General features: G+C 32.5%; 1 protein-coding gene across 1 annotated transcript in view; it reads left to right on the forward strand.

Moving 5' to 3' along the window:
* Positions 1 to 9,043: 9,043 nt before the first annotated feature.
* LOC149800219 (uncharacterized) overlaps positions 9,044 to 19,911 on the forward strand; it is a 29,818-nt gene continuing 18,950 nt past the window's right edge. Inside the window, exon 1 of the mRNA XM_089959789.1 lies at positions 9,044 to 9,837. Coding sequence (XP_089815915.1) covers positions 9,062 to 9,837 — 776 coding nt within the window. The 5' untranslated portion in view covers positions 9,044 to 9,061. The remainder of the gene's footprint in view (positions 9,838 to 19,911) is intronic.

Here is a 19,911-nt window from a genome sequence, read left to right on the forward strand (position 1 = left end):
TTGGACAAATGAATTCACCATAGTATACTCATACATTAGACAAATGAATTCACGTATTATACTAATACATTAGACAAATGAATTCACCATAGTATACTCATACATTAGACAAATGAATTCACGTATTATACTAATACATTAGACAAATGAATTCACCGTAGTATCCTCGAAATTAGAGAAACGAATTCACCGTATTATACTCATACATTAGACAAATGTATTCACCGTAGTATACTCATACATTAGACAAATGAATTCACGTAGTATGCTCAAACATTAGACAAATGAATTCACCATATTATACTCATACATTAGACAAATTAATTCACCGTATTATACATTAGACAAATGAATTCACCGTATTATACTCATATATTAGACAAATGAATTCACGTAGTATACTCAAACATTAGACAAATGATTTCAACGTATTACACTCATACATTATACAAATGAATTCACGTAGTATACTCATACATTCGATAAATGAATTCACCGTATTATACATTAGACAAATGAATTCACCGTATTATACTCATACATTAGACAAATGAATTCACGTATAATACTCATATATTAGACAAATGAATTCACAGTAGTATACTCATACATTAGACAAATTAATTCACGTAGTATACTCATACATCAGACAAATGAATTCACCATATTATTTTCATACATTAGACAAATGAATTCACCATATTATACTCATATATTAGACAAATGAATTCACGCAGTATATCCATACATTAGATAAATGAATTCACCGTATTATACATTAGGCAAATGAATTCACCGTATTATACTCATACATTAGACAAATGAATTCACGTATTATACTCATACATTAGACAAATGAATTCACCGTAGTATACTCGTAATTTGACAAATGAATTCACAGTAGTATACTCATACATTAGACAAATGAATTCACGTAGTATACTCATACATTAGACAAATGAATTCACGTAGAATACTCATACATCAAACAAATGAATTCGCCATATTAGTCATACATTAGACAAATGAATTCATCATATTATAATCATATATTAGACAAATGAATTCACGTAGTATACTCATATATTAGACAAATGAATTCACGTAGTATAATCATACATTAGACAAATGAATTCACCGTATTATACATTAGATAAATGAATTCACCGTATTATACATTAGACAAATGAATTCACCATAGTATACTCATACATTCGACAAATTAATTCACGTAGTATACTCAAACATTAGATAAATGAATTCACCGTATTATACTCATACATTAGACAAATGAATTCACGTAGTATACTCATACATTAGACAAGCGAATTCACGTAGTATACTCATACATTAGACAAATGAATTCACCGTAGTATACTCATACATTAGACAAATGAATTCACCGTAACATACTCATACATTAGACAAGTGAATTCACCGTATTTTACTCATACATTAGACAAACGAATTCACCGTATTATACTCATACATTACACAAATGAATTCACCGTAGTATACTCCTACATTAGACAAATGAATTCACCGTAGTATACTCATACATTAGACAAATGAATTCACCGTAGTATACTGATACATTAGACAAATGAATTCACCGTATTATACTCATACATTAGACAAAATGAATTCACCGTATTATACTCATACATTAGACAAATGAATTCACCGTAGTATACTCCTACATTAGACAAACGAGTTCACGTACTATACGCATACATTAGACAAATGAATTCACCGTATTATACTCATACATTAGACAAATTAATTCACCATAACATGCTCATACATTAGACAAATGAATTAACCGTATTTTACTCATACATTAGACAAATGAATTCACCGTATTATACTCATACATTAGACAAATGAATTCACCGTAACATACTGATACATTAGACAAATGAATTCACGTAGTGTACTCATACATTAGACAAATGAATTCACCGTGTGATACTCATATATTAGACAAATGAATTCACCGTACTATACTCATACATTAGACAAATGAATTCACGTAGTATACTCATACATTAGGCAAATGAATTCACGTATTATACTGATACATTAGACAAATGAATTCACCGTAGTATACTCGAAATTAGACAAATGAATTCACCGTATCATACTCATACATTAAACAAATGAATTCACCGTTGTATACTCATACATTAGACAAATGAATTCACGTAGTATGCTCATACATTAGACAAATGAATTCACCATATTATACTCATACATTAGAGAAATCAATTGACCATATTGTATATTAGACAAATGAATTCACGTAGTATACTCATACATTAGACAAATGAATTCACCGTATTATACATCAGACAAATGAATTCACCGTATTATACTCATATATTAGACAAATTAATTCACGTAGTATACTCATACATTAGACAAATGCATTCACCGTATTATACTCATACATTAGACAAATGAATTCACGTAGTATACTCATACATTAGACAAATGAATTCACCGTATTGTACTCATATATTAGACAAATTAATTCACGTAGTATACTCATACATTAGACAAATGAATTCACCGTATTATACTCATACATTAGACAAATTAATTCACGTAGTATACTCATACATTAGACAAATGAATTCACCGTATTATACTCATACATTAGACAAATGAATTCACGTAGTATACTCATGCATTAGATAAATGAATTCACCGTATTATACATTAGACAAATGAATTCACCGTATTATACTCATACATTAGACAAATGAATTCACGTATAATACTCATATATTAGACAAATGAATTCGCCGTAGTATACTCGTAATTTGACAAATGAATTCACCGTATTATACTCATACATTAGACAAATGAATTCACCATATTATACTCATACATTTGACAAATGAATTCACCGTAGTATACTCATATATTAGACAAATGAATTCACGTAGTATACTCATACTTTAGATAAATGAATTCACCGTAGTATATTCGTAATTTGACAAATGAATTCACCATATTATACTCATACATTAGACAAATGAATTCACCATATTATACTCATATATTAGACAAATGAATTCACGTAGTATACTCATACATTAGATAAATGAATTCACCGTATTATACATTAGACAAATGAATTCACCGTATTATACTCATATATTAGACAAATGAATTCACGTAGTATACTCATCCATTAGACAAATGAATTCACGTAGTATACTCATACATTAGACAAATGAATTCACGTATTATACTCATACATTAGACAAATGATTTCACCATATTATACTCATACATTAGACAAATGAATTCACCATATTATACTCATATATTAGACAAATGAATTCACGTAGTATACTCATACATTAGATAAATGAATTCACCGTATTATACTCATACATTAGACAAATGAATTCACGTAGTATACTCATACATTACACAAATGAATTCACCGTATTATACTCATACATTAGACAAATTAATTCACGTAGTATACTCATACATTAGACAAATGAATTCACCGTATTATACTCATACATTAGACAAATGAATTCACGTAGTATACTCATACATTAGATAAATGAATTCACCGTATTATACATTAGACAAATGAATTCACCGTATTATACTCATACATTAGACAAATGAATTCACGTATAATACTCATATATTAGACAAATGAATTCGCCGTAGTATACTCGTAATTTGACAAATGAATTCACCGTATTATACTCATACATTAGACAAATGAATTCACCATATTATACTCATACATTTGACAAATGAATTCACCGTAGTATACTCATATATTAGACAAATGAATTCACGTAGTATACTCATACTTTAGATAAATGAATTCACCGTAGTATATTCGTAATTTGACAAATGAATTCACCATATTATACTCATACATTAGACAAATGAATTCACCATATTATACTCATATATTAGACAAATGAATTCACGTAGTATACTCATACATTAGATAAATGAATTCACCGTATTATACATTAGACAAATGAATTCACCGTATTATACTCATATATTAGACAAATGAATTCACGTAGTATACTCATCCATTAGACAAATGAATTCACGTATTATACTCATACATTAGACAAATGAATTCACGTATTATACTCATACATTAGACAAATGATTTCACCATATTATACTCATACATTAGACAAATGAATTCACCATATTATACTCATATATTAGACAAATGAATTCACGTAGTATACTCATACATTAGATAAATGAATTCACCGTATTATACATTAGACAAATGAATTCACCGTATTATACTCATATATTAGACAAATGAATTCACGTAGTATACTCATCCATTAGACAAATGAATTCACGTAGTATACTCATATATTAGACAAATGAATTCACGTAGTATACTCATACATTAGACAAATGAATTCACGTAGTATACTCATACATTAGACAAATGAATTCACGTAGTATACTCATACATTAGACAAATGAATTCACCGTATTATACATTAGACAAATGAATTCACCGTATTATACTCATATATTAGACAAATGAATTCACTTAGTATACTCATCCATTAGACAAATGAATTCACGTAGTATACTCATACATTAGACAAATGAATTCACGTAGTATACTCATACATTAGACAAATGAATTCACCGTATTATACATTAGACAAATGAATTCACGTAGTATACTCATACATTAGACATATGAATTCACCGTATTATAAATTAGATAAATGATTTCACCGTATTATACATTAGACAGATGATTTCACCGTGTTATACTCATACATTAGACAAATGAATTCACGTGGTATACTCATACATTAGACAAATGAATTCACCGTATTATACTCATACATTAGACAAATGAATTCACGTAGTATGCTCATACATTAGACAAATGAATTCACCGTAGTATACTCATACATTAGACAAATGAATTCACGTAGTATACCCATACATTAGACAAATGAATTCACCGTAGTATACTCATACAGTAGACAAATGAATTCACCGTAGTATACTCATACATTAGACAAATGAATTCACCATATTATACATTAGACAAATGAATTCACCGTAGTATACTCATCCATTAGACAAATGAATTCACGTAGTATACTCATACATTAGACAGATGAATTCACCGTATTATACTCATACATTAGACAAAGGAATTCACGTGGTATACTGATACATTAGACAAATGAATTCACCGTATTATACTCATACATTAGACGAATGAATCCACGTAGTATACTCATACATTAGACAAACGAATTCACGTAATATACTCATACATTTTACAAATGAATTCACGTTTTATACTCATACATTGGACAAATGAATTCACCGTAGTATACTCGTAATTAGACAAATGAATTCACGTAGTATACTCATACATTCGACAAATGAATTCACCGTAGTATACTCATACATTAGGCAAATGGACAAATGAATTCACCGTAGTATACTCATACATTAGACAAATGGACAAATGAATTCACCGTAGTATGCTCATACATTAGACAAATGAATTCTCCGTCGTATACTCATACATTAGAAAATGAATTCACCGTGGTATACTCATACATTAGACAAATGAATTCACCGTATTATACTCATACATTAGAAAAATGAATTCACCGTAGTATACTCATACATTAGACAAATGAATTCGCTGTAGTATACTCACACATTAGAGAAATGAATTCACGTAGTATACTCATACATTAGACAAATCAATTCACCGTATTATACTCATACATTAGACAAACGAATTCACGTAGTATACTCATACATTCGACAAATGAATTCACGTTGTATGCTCATACATTAGACAAATGAATTCACCGTATTATACTCATATATTAGAGAAATGAATTCACGTAGTATACTCATACATTAGACAAATGAATTCACCATATTATACATTAGACAAATGAATTCACCATATTATACATTAGACAAATGAATTCACCGTATTATATTCATACATTAGACAAATGAATTCACCTTAGTATACTCATACATTAGACAAATGAATTCACCGTATTATACATAAACAAATGAATTCACGTAGTATACTCATACATTAGACAAATGAATTCACCGTATTATACTCATACATTAGACAAATGAATTCACCGTATTATACTCATACATTAGACAAATGAATTCACCGTATTATACTCATACATTATACAAACGAATTCACGTAGTATACTCATACATTAGACAAATGAATTCACGTAGGATACTCATACATTAGACAAATGAATTCACGTAGTATGCTCATACATTAGACAAATGAATTCACCATATTATACATTAGACAAATGAATTCACGTAGTATACTCATACATTAGACAAATGAATTCACCGTATTATACTCATACATTATACAAACGAATTCACGTAGTATACTCATACATTAGACAAATGTTTTCACGTAGTATACTCATACATTAGACAAATGAATTCACGTAGAATACTCATACATTAGACAAATGAATTCACCATATTATACATTAGACAAATGAATTCACGTAGTATACTCATACATTAGACAAATGAATTCACCGTATTATACATTAGACAAATGAATTCACCGTATTATACTCATATTTTAGACAAATGTATTGACGTAGTATACTCATGCATTAGACAAATGAATTCACCATATTATACATTAGACAAATGAATTCACGTTGTATACTCATGCATTAGACAAATGAATTCACCGTATTATACTCATATATTAGACAAATGTATTGACGTAGTATACTCATGCATTAGACAAATGAATTCACCATATTATACATTAGACAAATGAATTCACGTAGTATACTCATACATTAGACAAATGAATTCACCGTATTATACATTAGACAAATGAATTCACCGTATTATACTCATATATTAGACAAATGAATTGACGTAGTATACTCATGCATTAGACAAATGAATTCACAATATTATACATTAGACAAATGAATTCACGTAGTATACTCATACATTAGACAAATGAATTCACGTAGTATACTCATACATTAGACAAATGAATTCACCGTATTATACATTAGACAAATGAATTCACCGTATTATACTCATATATTAGACAAATGAATTGACGTAGTATACTCATGCATTAGACAAATGAATTCACAATATTATACATTAGACAAATGAATTCACGTACTATACTCATACATTAGACAAATGAATTCACGTAGTATACTCATACATTAGACAAATGAATTCACCGTATTATACTCATAATTAGACAAATGAATTCACCGTATTATACATTAGACAAATGAATTCACGTAGTATACTCATACATTAGACAAATGAATTCACCATATTATACATTAGACAAATGAATTCACGTAGTATACTCATACATTAGACAAATGAATTCACCGTATTATACTCATACATTAGACAAATGAATTCACCGTATTATACTCATACATTAGACAAATTAATTCACGTAGTATATTCATACATTAGACAAATGAATTGTAGATTCATTTGTTTGCAAACAATATCCAAACTAATCTAAATCAATTTTACCTATTTTAAGGAATAAATTGTTTGACACTTAAATACGCTTCAAGATTTGGAAATGAAACTTTTTTTGTTTGTTTGCACGATTTTGTTAGAACGAATAGAAAGGTTTCTACTCTACAGGTATTGCATCATGTAAATCATTATCCCACATTTTAATTTCCAACGAATGATAAGCATAAAGAATATTTCATAGAAAAGGTTTACTTCATTTTTTTCATTTACAATTAGGGCTAAAACATATTGATGCCAACATTATTTTTATATTGAATAACATTTCGTTTATTTAATTTGATTATTTATTTTCAGTGGTGTGGTATTAGAAAAATTACAGTTATCTAAGAAAAATCTTCATTTCACAATAGATGTGTTGAGGATACTGAAGGGCAAGAACTCGCTATCCTCATTTAATATCTCTAAAATAAGGCGAACATCATTTTAAGTATATTTCAATCATATATACAGATGGAAAACCATATCCCATTACATCGGATAACTTTTTGTAGGGTGTGAATTTTAGCTGTACTAAGTTTATACGTACTTTTTCAAGCTTTCACTAAAAGGACTTTTCCTTCGTTTTAACCAGTTCCTGTAAAATATGTAATAACAAATACGTTGTTGTCGTTGTTGTTGTTTGTTTAATGCCGTATTTTAGATAGACTATGCATGATGGTCAGTTTAACTAGTGCAGGAAAAAACAGGAAACCCCCGCGAGGGTGAGAGGAATAACCGATTTTATGTTTCACCTTTACATTTTTGCAACTGTTTTGAATATATCTAAAATGTTCCTAAAGCTGCTGCATATGTAGACTCGGTAATGATGATGATGATGATAATAGTAATAACAGTAATAATAGTACCTATTATTATTATTATTATTATTATTATTGCTGTTGTTGTTGTAGGGTTTAACGCCATTCTTCAGCACACAATAGGTTATACATGGCGGCCAGTATTAATGGTGAAGGAAGAACCCGGGAAATCCCGGTAAAGAACCACTGACCCTCGAGAAGCTACTGGCAAGCTTTCTCACATGCCAACATTGGCTGAATCCGAGACTCGAACCCACGCACAGAGGTGAGATGGCAGTGATCCGTAACGGAGAGCGCTTTAGACCACTCGTTCACTCGGGGCCCACCTATTATTATTATTATTATCATCATCATCATCATCATCGTCATTATTATTATTAATATTATTATTATTACCTAGAAGATGATGATGACAATGATGACGAAGGGAACCACGTCATAAATGATACTAACAACAATAACTACAACAAAAACAAGATTAACAGCAAAAGAAAAACGATAAAGAAGAGGAGGATGGAAGAGAGGATGATATGAGTAAAACCCGCGTGTTGAATGCAACATTTAAATATTTTTCTGACGTCATTACTGACGTCAGAAAACAAGATGGCTGACTTTAAATTTGTTGACAAAAATAAGAGAGAACAGTAACAAACATGCCGACGTCAAGCCAAGCTATGATATTACGAGGAAATAATTATAAAGAAGATGTTAAACTACTCGACATAAGTAGGATTTTTCCGACACCAACATGCTGCCCGATATTCAGGGCCAACGTTATTATGGAAAACCTTAAATTGAATCGGAGTCTAGGGGAAAGTACACTTTGTGAGTTAGTGAAGTTTGATATAATGCTTGAAAGCAAAGACTCAGAGAATACTGGTAGTGAAATTGAGGGACGCTTTATTTACAATCCACGGCAAAATGGCTTCTATTGGGTAATCGGTGAACCAATCAAGGTAGAAAGTCCTCGTAAAGATGATTTTCGCTGTATGGAACATTTTCACAGTGGTGGTCAGAACTTGGTACAATCTAACTCAGATGTGTATGATTCTGTCCTCGATAAACAACATTACACTTCTCCTGTCACATCTAGCTTCAGGACTAATTCCCAGACTAGCGATATCGTCGATGAACAGCGCAAAAGACTCGAAGATCTCGGGTTTAGGCGCAGACGTACCATTCCCATGTGGGAGACAGGTAAGGGGAATGAGAAACGTACGCAGACAGGAAGTTCCACTGGTATACAAGGTCCTGTGAAAACTACATCTGATACTAGCTCCGATGTGAGGAACATGTATAGATCGTTCAAAGGTTCCCCTAGTAAGCGGCTGAGCCGAAGATTTGATACCAAATCGGTGGAGCTGTGGAGTAATACATCCTTAGATAGCACGGCCGCACAGTCGATAGATACTAGCAAAAGTATATCCAGGTAATTTGTTTAAAAAACACCTTGTAGGTACCTCTGATATCAGAAGATGCTAAAACGTCTTGCTGTTTCCGTCCGTTTTATATTGTTTTAGCGCGATTGCATATAAATAATTTGAACAAACAAAATTGTTAGCCTGTGAAAATGAAAATGTAAATGTTCGTATTAGATTTTCGTGACATTAAAGTATATCTTTTCATTGTAATCGCCTACCATCCTACCCGTTGCGATTTTAAAAAAGAAAATTAAAAGCATGAAGGATGTTAAATATGCACAAAACTTAGTCATTTCATTCATTAATTTATAGTTTCTAACTTCATTATCGCCAGGTTATTCCTAATACTGTCATCTTGTTTTCAGTGTAAACGATGAGCCTGTCTTTTTCCGGTTTCATTGAAGGGAATAGGTTCGAGGACTATATACACATAACATGTAAAACACGTGCCGTCTGCGTCCAATATTTGCAATGTCTAGTTTTATATCTTTTTTCCTAAAACATTGAGCAGTATAAAAACAGTATGCGGTTTAACATGGAATTAAAGATATGTAACACCAAAAGTAATCAGTCCGATCAGTCACCTAAGCAAAGTAATACTGAAGATAATTCTCAAGAGAATAAAGCCTCAAGCAGAGAAAATTATTGCTGAAGAGCAGGCAGGCTTCCCAGCAGAAAGGAACAACACAGAACAAATATTCAATCTCAGACTCCTTTGCGAGAAATACCTTCAGCATCCGCAGGATCTTCACGACGTCTTTATAGATTTTGAAAACGGCCTTTGATGAGGTATGGCATTCAGCTTTATGGGCAACTATGAGGAAGTACAACATCAGCTCAAACCTGGCGCAGATTGTTGTGCACCGCTATGGCAAAGCCACCAGTGCTGTCCTCGTCAATTGCAGCTGAGGAGATTGGTTTCAAACAACAGTTTGAGTCAGACGGGGATGTATAATATCACCTACACTCTTCAACATTTTCATGACAAGGATCATGAAGGATGCCTATCTTGTGCTGAAAATGGCGTTAAACCCTCAACAACAACAACAACAAAACTGCCTGGTGAAAAGGTGAATACTTCAGGCGTGTTTCACCTCAATCTATTTCAATGACAACAGAATCATAATTACAGTGCTCGTAGGAACTATATCCCATATAAAGTATGGAATTTCTAATGATGCATCACGCAAATGTGATGCTACCAACCAGTCACTACAAAAAGCGGCTAGATAGTGATCAACGGAAAGAATATAAATTTAACAATTCTGACATTTAATTTAACATCTAATGGATACTTATCGAGGGAAAGATTACAAATATAACAGTGTTAAACTTTAATGTAAAATCAATTGGATAGTGATCAAGGGAAAGAATACAAATTTAATCATGCTAAAATTTAATGTAAATTCGAGTGGATAGTGTTTGAAGGAAACAAATACAAATAGCTATCGGCATACATTACCGTTAGAATAGTGAAAGAAACAAATATTGAATAAATCATTGTTCTGGTCAACAAGAAAGACGAGGAATTTTTTAATGGTATTTTCAGATTAAACTATCATATGACCGGATTAAGTCTATAACCGACAAAAATGAGTATATTATATGGGTTTGATTCTTTCTAAATAAATATAATGGAAAAGCGAAATAAAACACATGACATATATGTTTTCGGCGGACCATTCATTAATATAACATATATTGCCGAGGCGTTTCCATTGTTGGAGATCTGATCAGGAAAAAGCTAATAGACTCACATATATTTTAGGAATATGCGATCACAGAGAAGAAGGTTAGATTGCGATAGTTTTCAAAATGAAGTAACATTCAGGAGTGAAACTATAGGTAAACGTCCACTAAAAATTGAAAATATGATCAATGGTAACATCGGAAATAAGAAATACGATAAGAAAAGCCCTAAACTGCACTAAAATCATCAACAAATACATAAACAAGTCAGAAAGCCTTTGCCTTGGAAAATAGTTTGTTTTTTTTTTGTTGTTTTTTTTTTTTGGGAGGGGGGCAGTATAAACAGGTACATGTACCAGTGTTAGGTCACAATCTTTTACGGTACAGCTAATGATATGAAACGATGCCACTCTGTCTGGCCAATTTCGGATACAATTTTTGAGGTCAAAAGTTAATTATGTGCACACAAAAAAGTCCATTTGAAGCCTTATATTGGCTCTTTCGTTGCGTATTAGATTAATACTATCAACCAGTTCATCCATTTGGTAAAGGAAGAATTTTCACATGCTTAGAGATCGTAAGTGTTGTTGATAACTTTTTGGAGCAGCACATAGTATGTGCATCATACAAGAAATCCACTGAATATTTGAATATTTACGTCTCGCCTACTCCGTTGTGGCTTAATACAAAAAGAAACAACTTGAATAGCCACTAAAATAAGGCAAGGTTTATCAGTAGGTCATTTATGTGATTAATATTTCTAATATAGATATAATGTGATTACTGTATGGATGTCATCCAGTATAAGCAATAGTCAGAAACTAAAAGGTAGGTCAACATGACCTAATTTTCCTTTGGTGAGAAGTACCATCCACTATAATACACACAGAAAAGTTCATGACTGTACATGTATCAGTGTCAGCATGACCTAATTTTCCTTTGGTGAGTAGCACCATCCACTATAAATACACCCAGAAAGTTTCATGACTGTACATGTATCAGTGTCAGCATGACCTAATTTTCCTTTGGTGAGTTATACCATCCACTATAAATACAACCAAAAATTTTCGTCACTGTACATGTATCAGTGTCAGCATGACCTAAGTTTCCTTTGGTGAGTAGTACCATCCACTATAAATGCACCCAGAAAGTTTCATGACTGTACATATATCAGTGTCAGCATGACCTAATTTTCCTCTGGTGAGTAGTACCATCAAGTATAAATACACCCAGAAAGTTTCATGACTATACATGTGTCAGTGTTAGCATGACCTAATTTTCCTCTGGTGAGTAGTACCATCCACTATAAAGGCACCCGGAATGTTTCATGACTGTACATGTGTCAGTGTCAGCATGACCTAATTTTCCTCTCGTGAGTAGTACCATCCACTATAAATGTACACGGAATGTTTCATGACTGTACATGTGTCAGTTTCAGCATGACCTAATTTTCCTCTGGTGAGTAGTACCATCCACTATAAATGCACCCAGAAAAGTTTTATGACTGTACATGTATCACTTGATCATATCTGTCACCATATTGACATGTTGGACTGGGGTACTTTATCATATCTATCATCATGTTGGAATGCTCGATAGGAGCACTTTGTCATATCTGTCACCACATTGACATACTGGATAAGGGCACTGTATCATATATGTCACCAATCTGACATGCTGGATAGGGGCACAGTATCATATCAACATGTCGCCATAGTGATATAAAGGATAGGGGCACATAATCATATCAACATGTCGCCATAGTGACATAATGGATAGGGGCAATTTGTGATATAAATCTGTCATCATAGTGGAATGCTGGATCTGGGCACTTTATCATATCAATCTGTCGCCATATTGAAATGCTGGATAAAGTCACTTTATCATATCTGTCACCATATTGACATGCTGGATAGAGACATTTTATCATATCGGTCACATATTGGTATGCTGGATAGAGGCATGTTATCATATCTGTCACCATATTGACACACTGGATATAGGCACTTTATCATATCTGTCACATATTGGCATGCTTGATAGAGGCACTGTATCATATCTGTCAGCATATTACATGCTGGATAGGGACAAATGCATTGCATTATAAAAGAGTGAGTGCATGGCAGCCTGAAATGAAAGTACTTTTTCAAGTGAGCTGCTTTGTATTTTGCAGCTGTTTCAAGTAAATTCCAAATATATATATTTAGTGACTTGTAGTCCGTTCCACATAATATGCAAATATTTTCAGGCAGATGTCTGCTTTGGTCATAAAGTTGACTGTATAAAAACAGCAGCCTGTATCAAATACTTTTTTCATCTGTTTATCATATTGACTGTACACCAAGCATATCCTAGATCTTCTACTTGTTTTAAAATTATTTCAGGATAGATGGAATTTAAGAGCATCTCTTCTTTAAGGAAGCATGTATACACCTTGTTTAGTTGTAATAAATGTGTTGTATCTTATAGAATAATTTCATGATTCACCTTTCTAAGGAATCCCATTCGAATGAGACACGAAACGTGGAAACGGTTTGCTATTCAGCCATGCACAGAAAAAGCTAATGTTAATATAGATCGTTCTGAGACATAGCATCCAAGGATAACTGTTCCCAAAGACGATTGCAATTTCCGCGATGTAAGAAGAAAAGGATAGAGGGTTAATGTTTTATTATTTATTTATGTTTGACTGTTCCTCAAAATCTCTAGACTTCTAAATATATAGTTAGAGGTCAACTAAAGTATATCGGAAGTTGGATGTATGCCTGTACTCTGGAATAGCAGTCGAAAAATATCCGTCATTTACAGCAGCGTCTAGAACACACGGGATGATGTTTTTACTAACTCCCCTGTAGTTTACAGATAAGATACTCGCATTCCGCGCCTAGGGAGCCTGTAAAACCTTAGCTAGTTTCTAATTCTTACCGCTGTGCTATTTCTCTGCATAAATTAGATTATCCGTGATACATTAAGATGCCTCTATCCCCCTTCTCTTTGATTGCTGGTTCTCGATATGCTGCAATGGTTGCTGCTAGACTAATTTTAAAAAAATGGATTTCTATCCTTTCCGTCTACTACTACGGTAAGAGTCATTAGGGGTGACGAGAGACTGTCTTGCAAGTAACGCCAAAAAAAAAAAAAAAGATTAAAGTCTGTTAGCTTTCCTTATTATTGCTTTGTTACTGGAAAACATATGAGAGTACTGCCTGTAAAGGTTGTATGCATCTATTGTGAGCGAGGAAAATGCATCTGGAACTTGATCAGACCAAATAGGCGACTACTATTAGAAATTATACATGCTTATACTTACATGTAGTAGAATTATTATTAGATTATTATTGTGTTGCATTGCAATTACGTATTTGCGTCCTTAAGAGATATGATAACAATATGGAAAAATATCACCTTTCGGCTCTTTTATTCTGTTTTTGTATTTGTGTGTGATTTATTTCATAAAAATTTATTTAGAAAGGCTCAGCGCACGTGCCTTTGGTTGAGTTGTCATGCGCCGACTCTGTAATATGCCTATTATGCAATATCAGTTTTATCTTGCGTGCCGTCATCATAATATCCTGGGCCCACTGTTGGCACAGTGGTCTTAAGAGCTCGCCTTCACCAATCAGTTCTATCTCTGCTCTATCCGCGTGGGTTCAAGTCTCAGGTTCGGCTATTCTGGTTTTGTGAGAAAACTTTCTCGTAGCTTCCCATGGGTTGGTGGTTCCTACAAGTGTATATCGGGTTCTTCCTCCACAAGTTATACTGGCCGCCATAAATACTTCATCATGCGCTGAAACATCGCGTCAAACCCAAAAAGAAAGTGTTGGTATGACAGCGAAGACAAATTCTTCCGCTACTGCAACTATTTTCATTATCTAGACGCAGAAATTAAATTAACAGCCCGGCAATTTATCAATTTTTTCATGAGAGAATTCTTCTTTCATTCGAGCATCAACTATTTTCTACTTACATCAGAGTAGTAAATATGCCTGCGTGCATTTGAGTAGTGAATATTTTATAATTGCATATGAGCTGTTCATATTTTCTACTTTCATTTCAGTAGTGAATATATACTACCTACATCTGACTAATAAATAGTTTCTACTTACATCAAGGTGCTGGGTATTTTCTACTTGCATCCGAGCAATTCAGATGTTCTACATGCATCTCATTTTCTACATGCATTTGATTGGTGAATATTTCCTGCTTACATCAGAGCAGTAAATATTTTATACTTACATCTGAGTACTACATATTTCTATATGTATCTGGGTAGTGACTAATTTCTTCTAACGTCTTAGTAGTGAATATTGTCTGCTTACATCGGAGCAGTGAATATTTTATACTTACATCTGAGTACTACATATTTCTACATGTATCTGGGTAGTGACTAATTTCTTCTAACGTCTTAGCAGTGAATATTGTCTGCTTACATCGGAGCAGTGAATATTTTCTATTTAAGCATGAGTAGTAGTTATTTTCTACTTGAACCGAGTACGGAATATTTCCATTTGTATCTGAGCAGTGAATAATTTCTGCTCACATCTGAATACTGAATATTTTCTATTTTATTTGTGTTTGAGTAGTGAATGCTTTATGCTTAGATATGAGGAGTGAATAATTTCTGCTTAGATCTGAGTAGGGAATAATTTCTGTTTACATCTGAGTAGTGAATAATTTATGCTTCGATCTGAGTAGTGAATACTTTATGCTTAGATCTGAGTAGTGAATACTTTATGCTTAGATCTGAGTAGTGAATAATTTCTGTTTGCATCCGAGTACTGAATAATTTATGCTTAGATCTGAGAAGTGAATAATTTCTGTTTATATTCGAGTAGTGAATAATTTCTGCCTACATCCGAATAGTGTATAGTTTATGCTTAGATCTGAGTAGTGAATGCTTTCTGTTTATATTCGAGTAGTGAATAATTTCTGCTTACATCCGAGTAGTGAATAGTTTATGTTTACATCTAAGTAGTGAAACAATTCTGTTCGCATCTGAGTAGTGAATTATTTCTGTTTACATCTGAGTAGTGAAACATTTATGTTAATATCTGAGTAGTGAATAATTTCTGCTTACATCCGAGTAGTGAATAGTTTCTGTTTATATCTGAGTAGTGAATAATTTCTGTTCACATCCGAGTAGTGAATAATTTCTGCTTACATCCGAGTAGTGAATAGTTTCTGTTTACATCTGAGGAGTAAATAATTTCTGTTCTCATCTGAGTAGTGAATTATTTCTGTTTACATCTGAGTAGCAATAACTTCTGTTTACATCCGAGTGGTGAATTATTTCTGTTTACATCTCAGTAGTGAATTATTTCTGTTTACATCTGAGTAGTGAATTATTTATGTTTACATCTGAGTAGTGAATAATTTCTGTTTACATCTGAGTAGTGAATTATTTCTGTTTACATCTAAGTAGTGAATTATTTCTGTTTACATCCGAGTAGTGAATTATTTCTGTTTTCATCTGAGTAGTGAATACTTTATGCTTAGATCTGAGTAGTGAATCATTTATGTTTATATCTGAGTAGTGAATTATTTCTGTCTACATCTGAGTAGTGAATTATTTCTGTTTACATCTGGTTAGTGAATTATTTCTGTTTACATCTGAGTAGTGAATACTTTATGCTTAGATCTGAGTAGTAAATTATTTCTGTTTACATCTGAGTAGTGAATACTTTATGCTTAGGTCTGAGTAGTGAATTATTTCTGTTTACATCTGAGTAGTGAATGCTTTATGCTTTGATGTGAGTAGTAAATTATTTCTGCCTACATCTGAGTAGTGAATAATTTCTGTTTACATCCGAGTAGTGAATAATTTCTGTTCACATCCGAGTAGTGAATAATTTCTGCTTACATCCGAGTATTGAATAGTTTCTGTTTACATCTGAGGAGTAAATAATTTCTGTTCACATCTGAGTAGTGAATTATTTCTGCTTACATCTGAGTAGTGAATTATTTCTGTTTACATCTGAGTAGTAAATAACTTCTGTTTACATCCGAGTAGTGAATTATTTCTGTTTACATCTGAGTAGTTAATTATTCCTGTTTACATCTAAGTAGTGAATTATTTCTATTTACATTGGAGTAGTGAATTATTTCTGTTTACATCTGAGTAGTGAATTATTTATGTTTACATCTGAGTAGTGACTAATTTCTGTTTACATCTGAGTAGTGAATACTTTATGCTTAGATCTGAGTAGTTAATCATTTATGTTTACATCTGAGTAGTGAATTATTTCTGTTTACATCTGAGTAGTGAATTATTTCTGTTAACATCTGAGTAGTGAATTATTTCTGTTAACATCTGAGTAGTGAATTATTTCTACTTACATCTGAGTAGTGGATATTTTCTGCATACATCGGAGCAGTTAATAATTTCCCTTCTTACAAACGAGTATTAATTATGTTCAATTGACATACGGGCAGTGAATATTGTGTGCAAGCCACTTATGAAATAGGGTAATGTTGGATTTCCTAGATTAAACAAAACTTAGGTGGTAATATTGCGACCAGGGAACATTATGAATACAGATCCCTTGTAGTAAGCCATTCTTTTGCATGATCCTTTTTATACATCATTCGCAGCATAATAAATGCCAAAAGATATAATATAGTCCAATGGCCCCCACACCCTTCCATCCGTTATATTTAACACATGCTTAACGCTTATTATATTTATGACTATTTAGAGTTACTTTTACGCTTTATTTGCATTTTTGGGTCCACTTATGTCATAACTAATTTAAAAAATAGTCATGTGAAAACCGAATAGAGGTATTTCATCTGTGACTTGAATTTGTGCTTTCAAAGTGCAGAACTGATAGTGGCATTGATTGGATTTATAATGACATTGGCTCCAATAATGCACGTAACCCTTTCAGGATTTGACCAAGTATGAATTTTTTTATTCAAAATATCAACCTGGAAAATAAATAAGTTCAAACATGATCTTTACTTTAATTTTGACTTTCAATAACCCATTTTCATGATTCTTAAAATATTTTTGCTAAAGTCTTATACGTGTTTTGTTGAAATGTTCGTGCTATTTTGGTAGTTTCGTTTTATACGACATTTGCACTTTCATGACCTTTGACCAAATTATGAAGCTTTAATAATCTGACCTGATGATGAATCCACACAGGCCATAGTTAAAGCATTTTTCATAGTAAAAGGAGGGTAAGCCTACGCTTCTTCTAAATATGCCATCAAAAAGGACTTTTTAAATCCTTTTGCTGGTTAACTGTTCAACGTGATTCAAACATCAGAGAGGATATAAGTAATACATTAGGTCAATACCCCGAACTTATGCGAAAACTGACAATGGAGAGAAAATGAAAGTGAAGGATATACAAAATGCGTTGAAAAAGAGCTCAGTTTTAAATGTTTATATCAAAGACTAATTACGTAACATATACATATCTCGTTTAGAAGTTAAAATGAAAACCTTTTAGATGAGAGCGTATGCCTTCGATACAACTCTTATCAGTCTAAATTGTCTGTCTACAAAGGTTTTGGTTAGGTGAAGCCTTATCGATAGATAAATAGCATCTAATGGCGGGCCGAAATACAGTACACATCGCAGTACTGAGAGACTGGTGATCCCTGATACTTACGCCTATTCAGTTGAAAGCAAACGCATAATGTTTTGCTACATAAATGGCATTGATATAAGATTTATTTAAATTTCTGACGGATTGTTCAATCCTGGGATTTACAGAAATAAAATAAAATGCAGAATGACTGCACATGGTGACAACAAAGTAACTAAAGAAGCTGAAAGTCTCAAATAATACTCAGACGTTTAAATTAATAAAGGTAATAACTACTGAGTGTACGTCACCAAGAAAAGTACTAAACTAATGAGACTTGCTAGAACTCTATATAGTCTATGCTGAATCTGTCTCGTATGGTAGGTTTTTTGAAACCTAAAATGAATACATTTTCCACACTCAGATTAATACCACCAAATATTTATTCTAATGTCAATTATTCATGTTTCCTAGAAGGTTTGCACGTTCAACAACGACTGTCAAGGCAATTTCGCTTCATACAGTGTTAACGTTCATTACAAGCAATTGCACAGAATTGAATATCAACATAAATGATAAGGATGTTAACATGATATACTTTAATGACATAATTGTAGCATCTTTTTCTCACCTCAGATAAATGATACAGTGATGATAAATATCTCAGAGAGGTCACCATGTGTTCGTATGATCTATACATATATCAGAAATGACACGGTGTGTTCGTTTTATAAAGAAGTTCTTCACCCATGCGACAGAGAAATCTAGCTGTTTTGCTAACATCTTCTTATCGCAGTCTGGCTGTCTCAGACAGGTCGTCTCAGTCAAGGTGTCCACAAGCAAAGAACAACTTTTAAA

The sequence above is a fragment of the Sinohyriopsis cumingii genome, chromosome 5 (genome assembly GCF_028554795.1).
Source record: "Sinohyriopsis cumingii isolate HCF-2022 chromosome 5, ASM2855479v2, whole genome shotgun sequence".
Lineage (NCBI taxonomy): Eukaryota > Metazoa > Mollusca > Bivalvia > Unionida > Unionidae > Sinohyriopsis > Sinohyriopsis cumingii.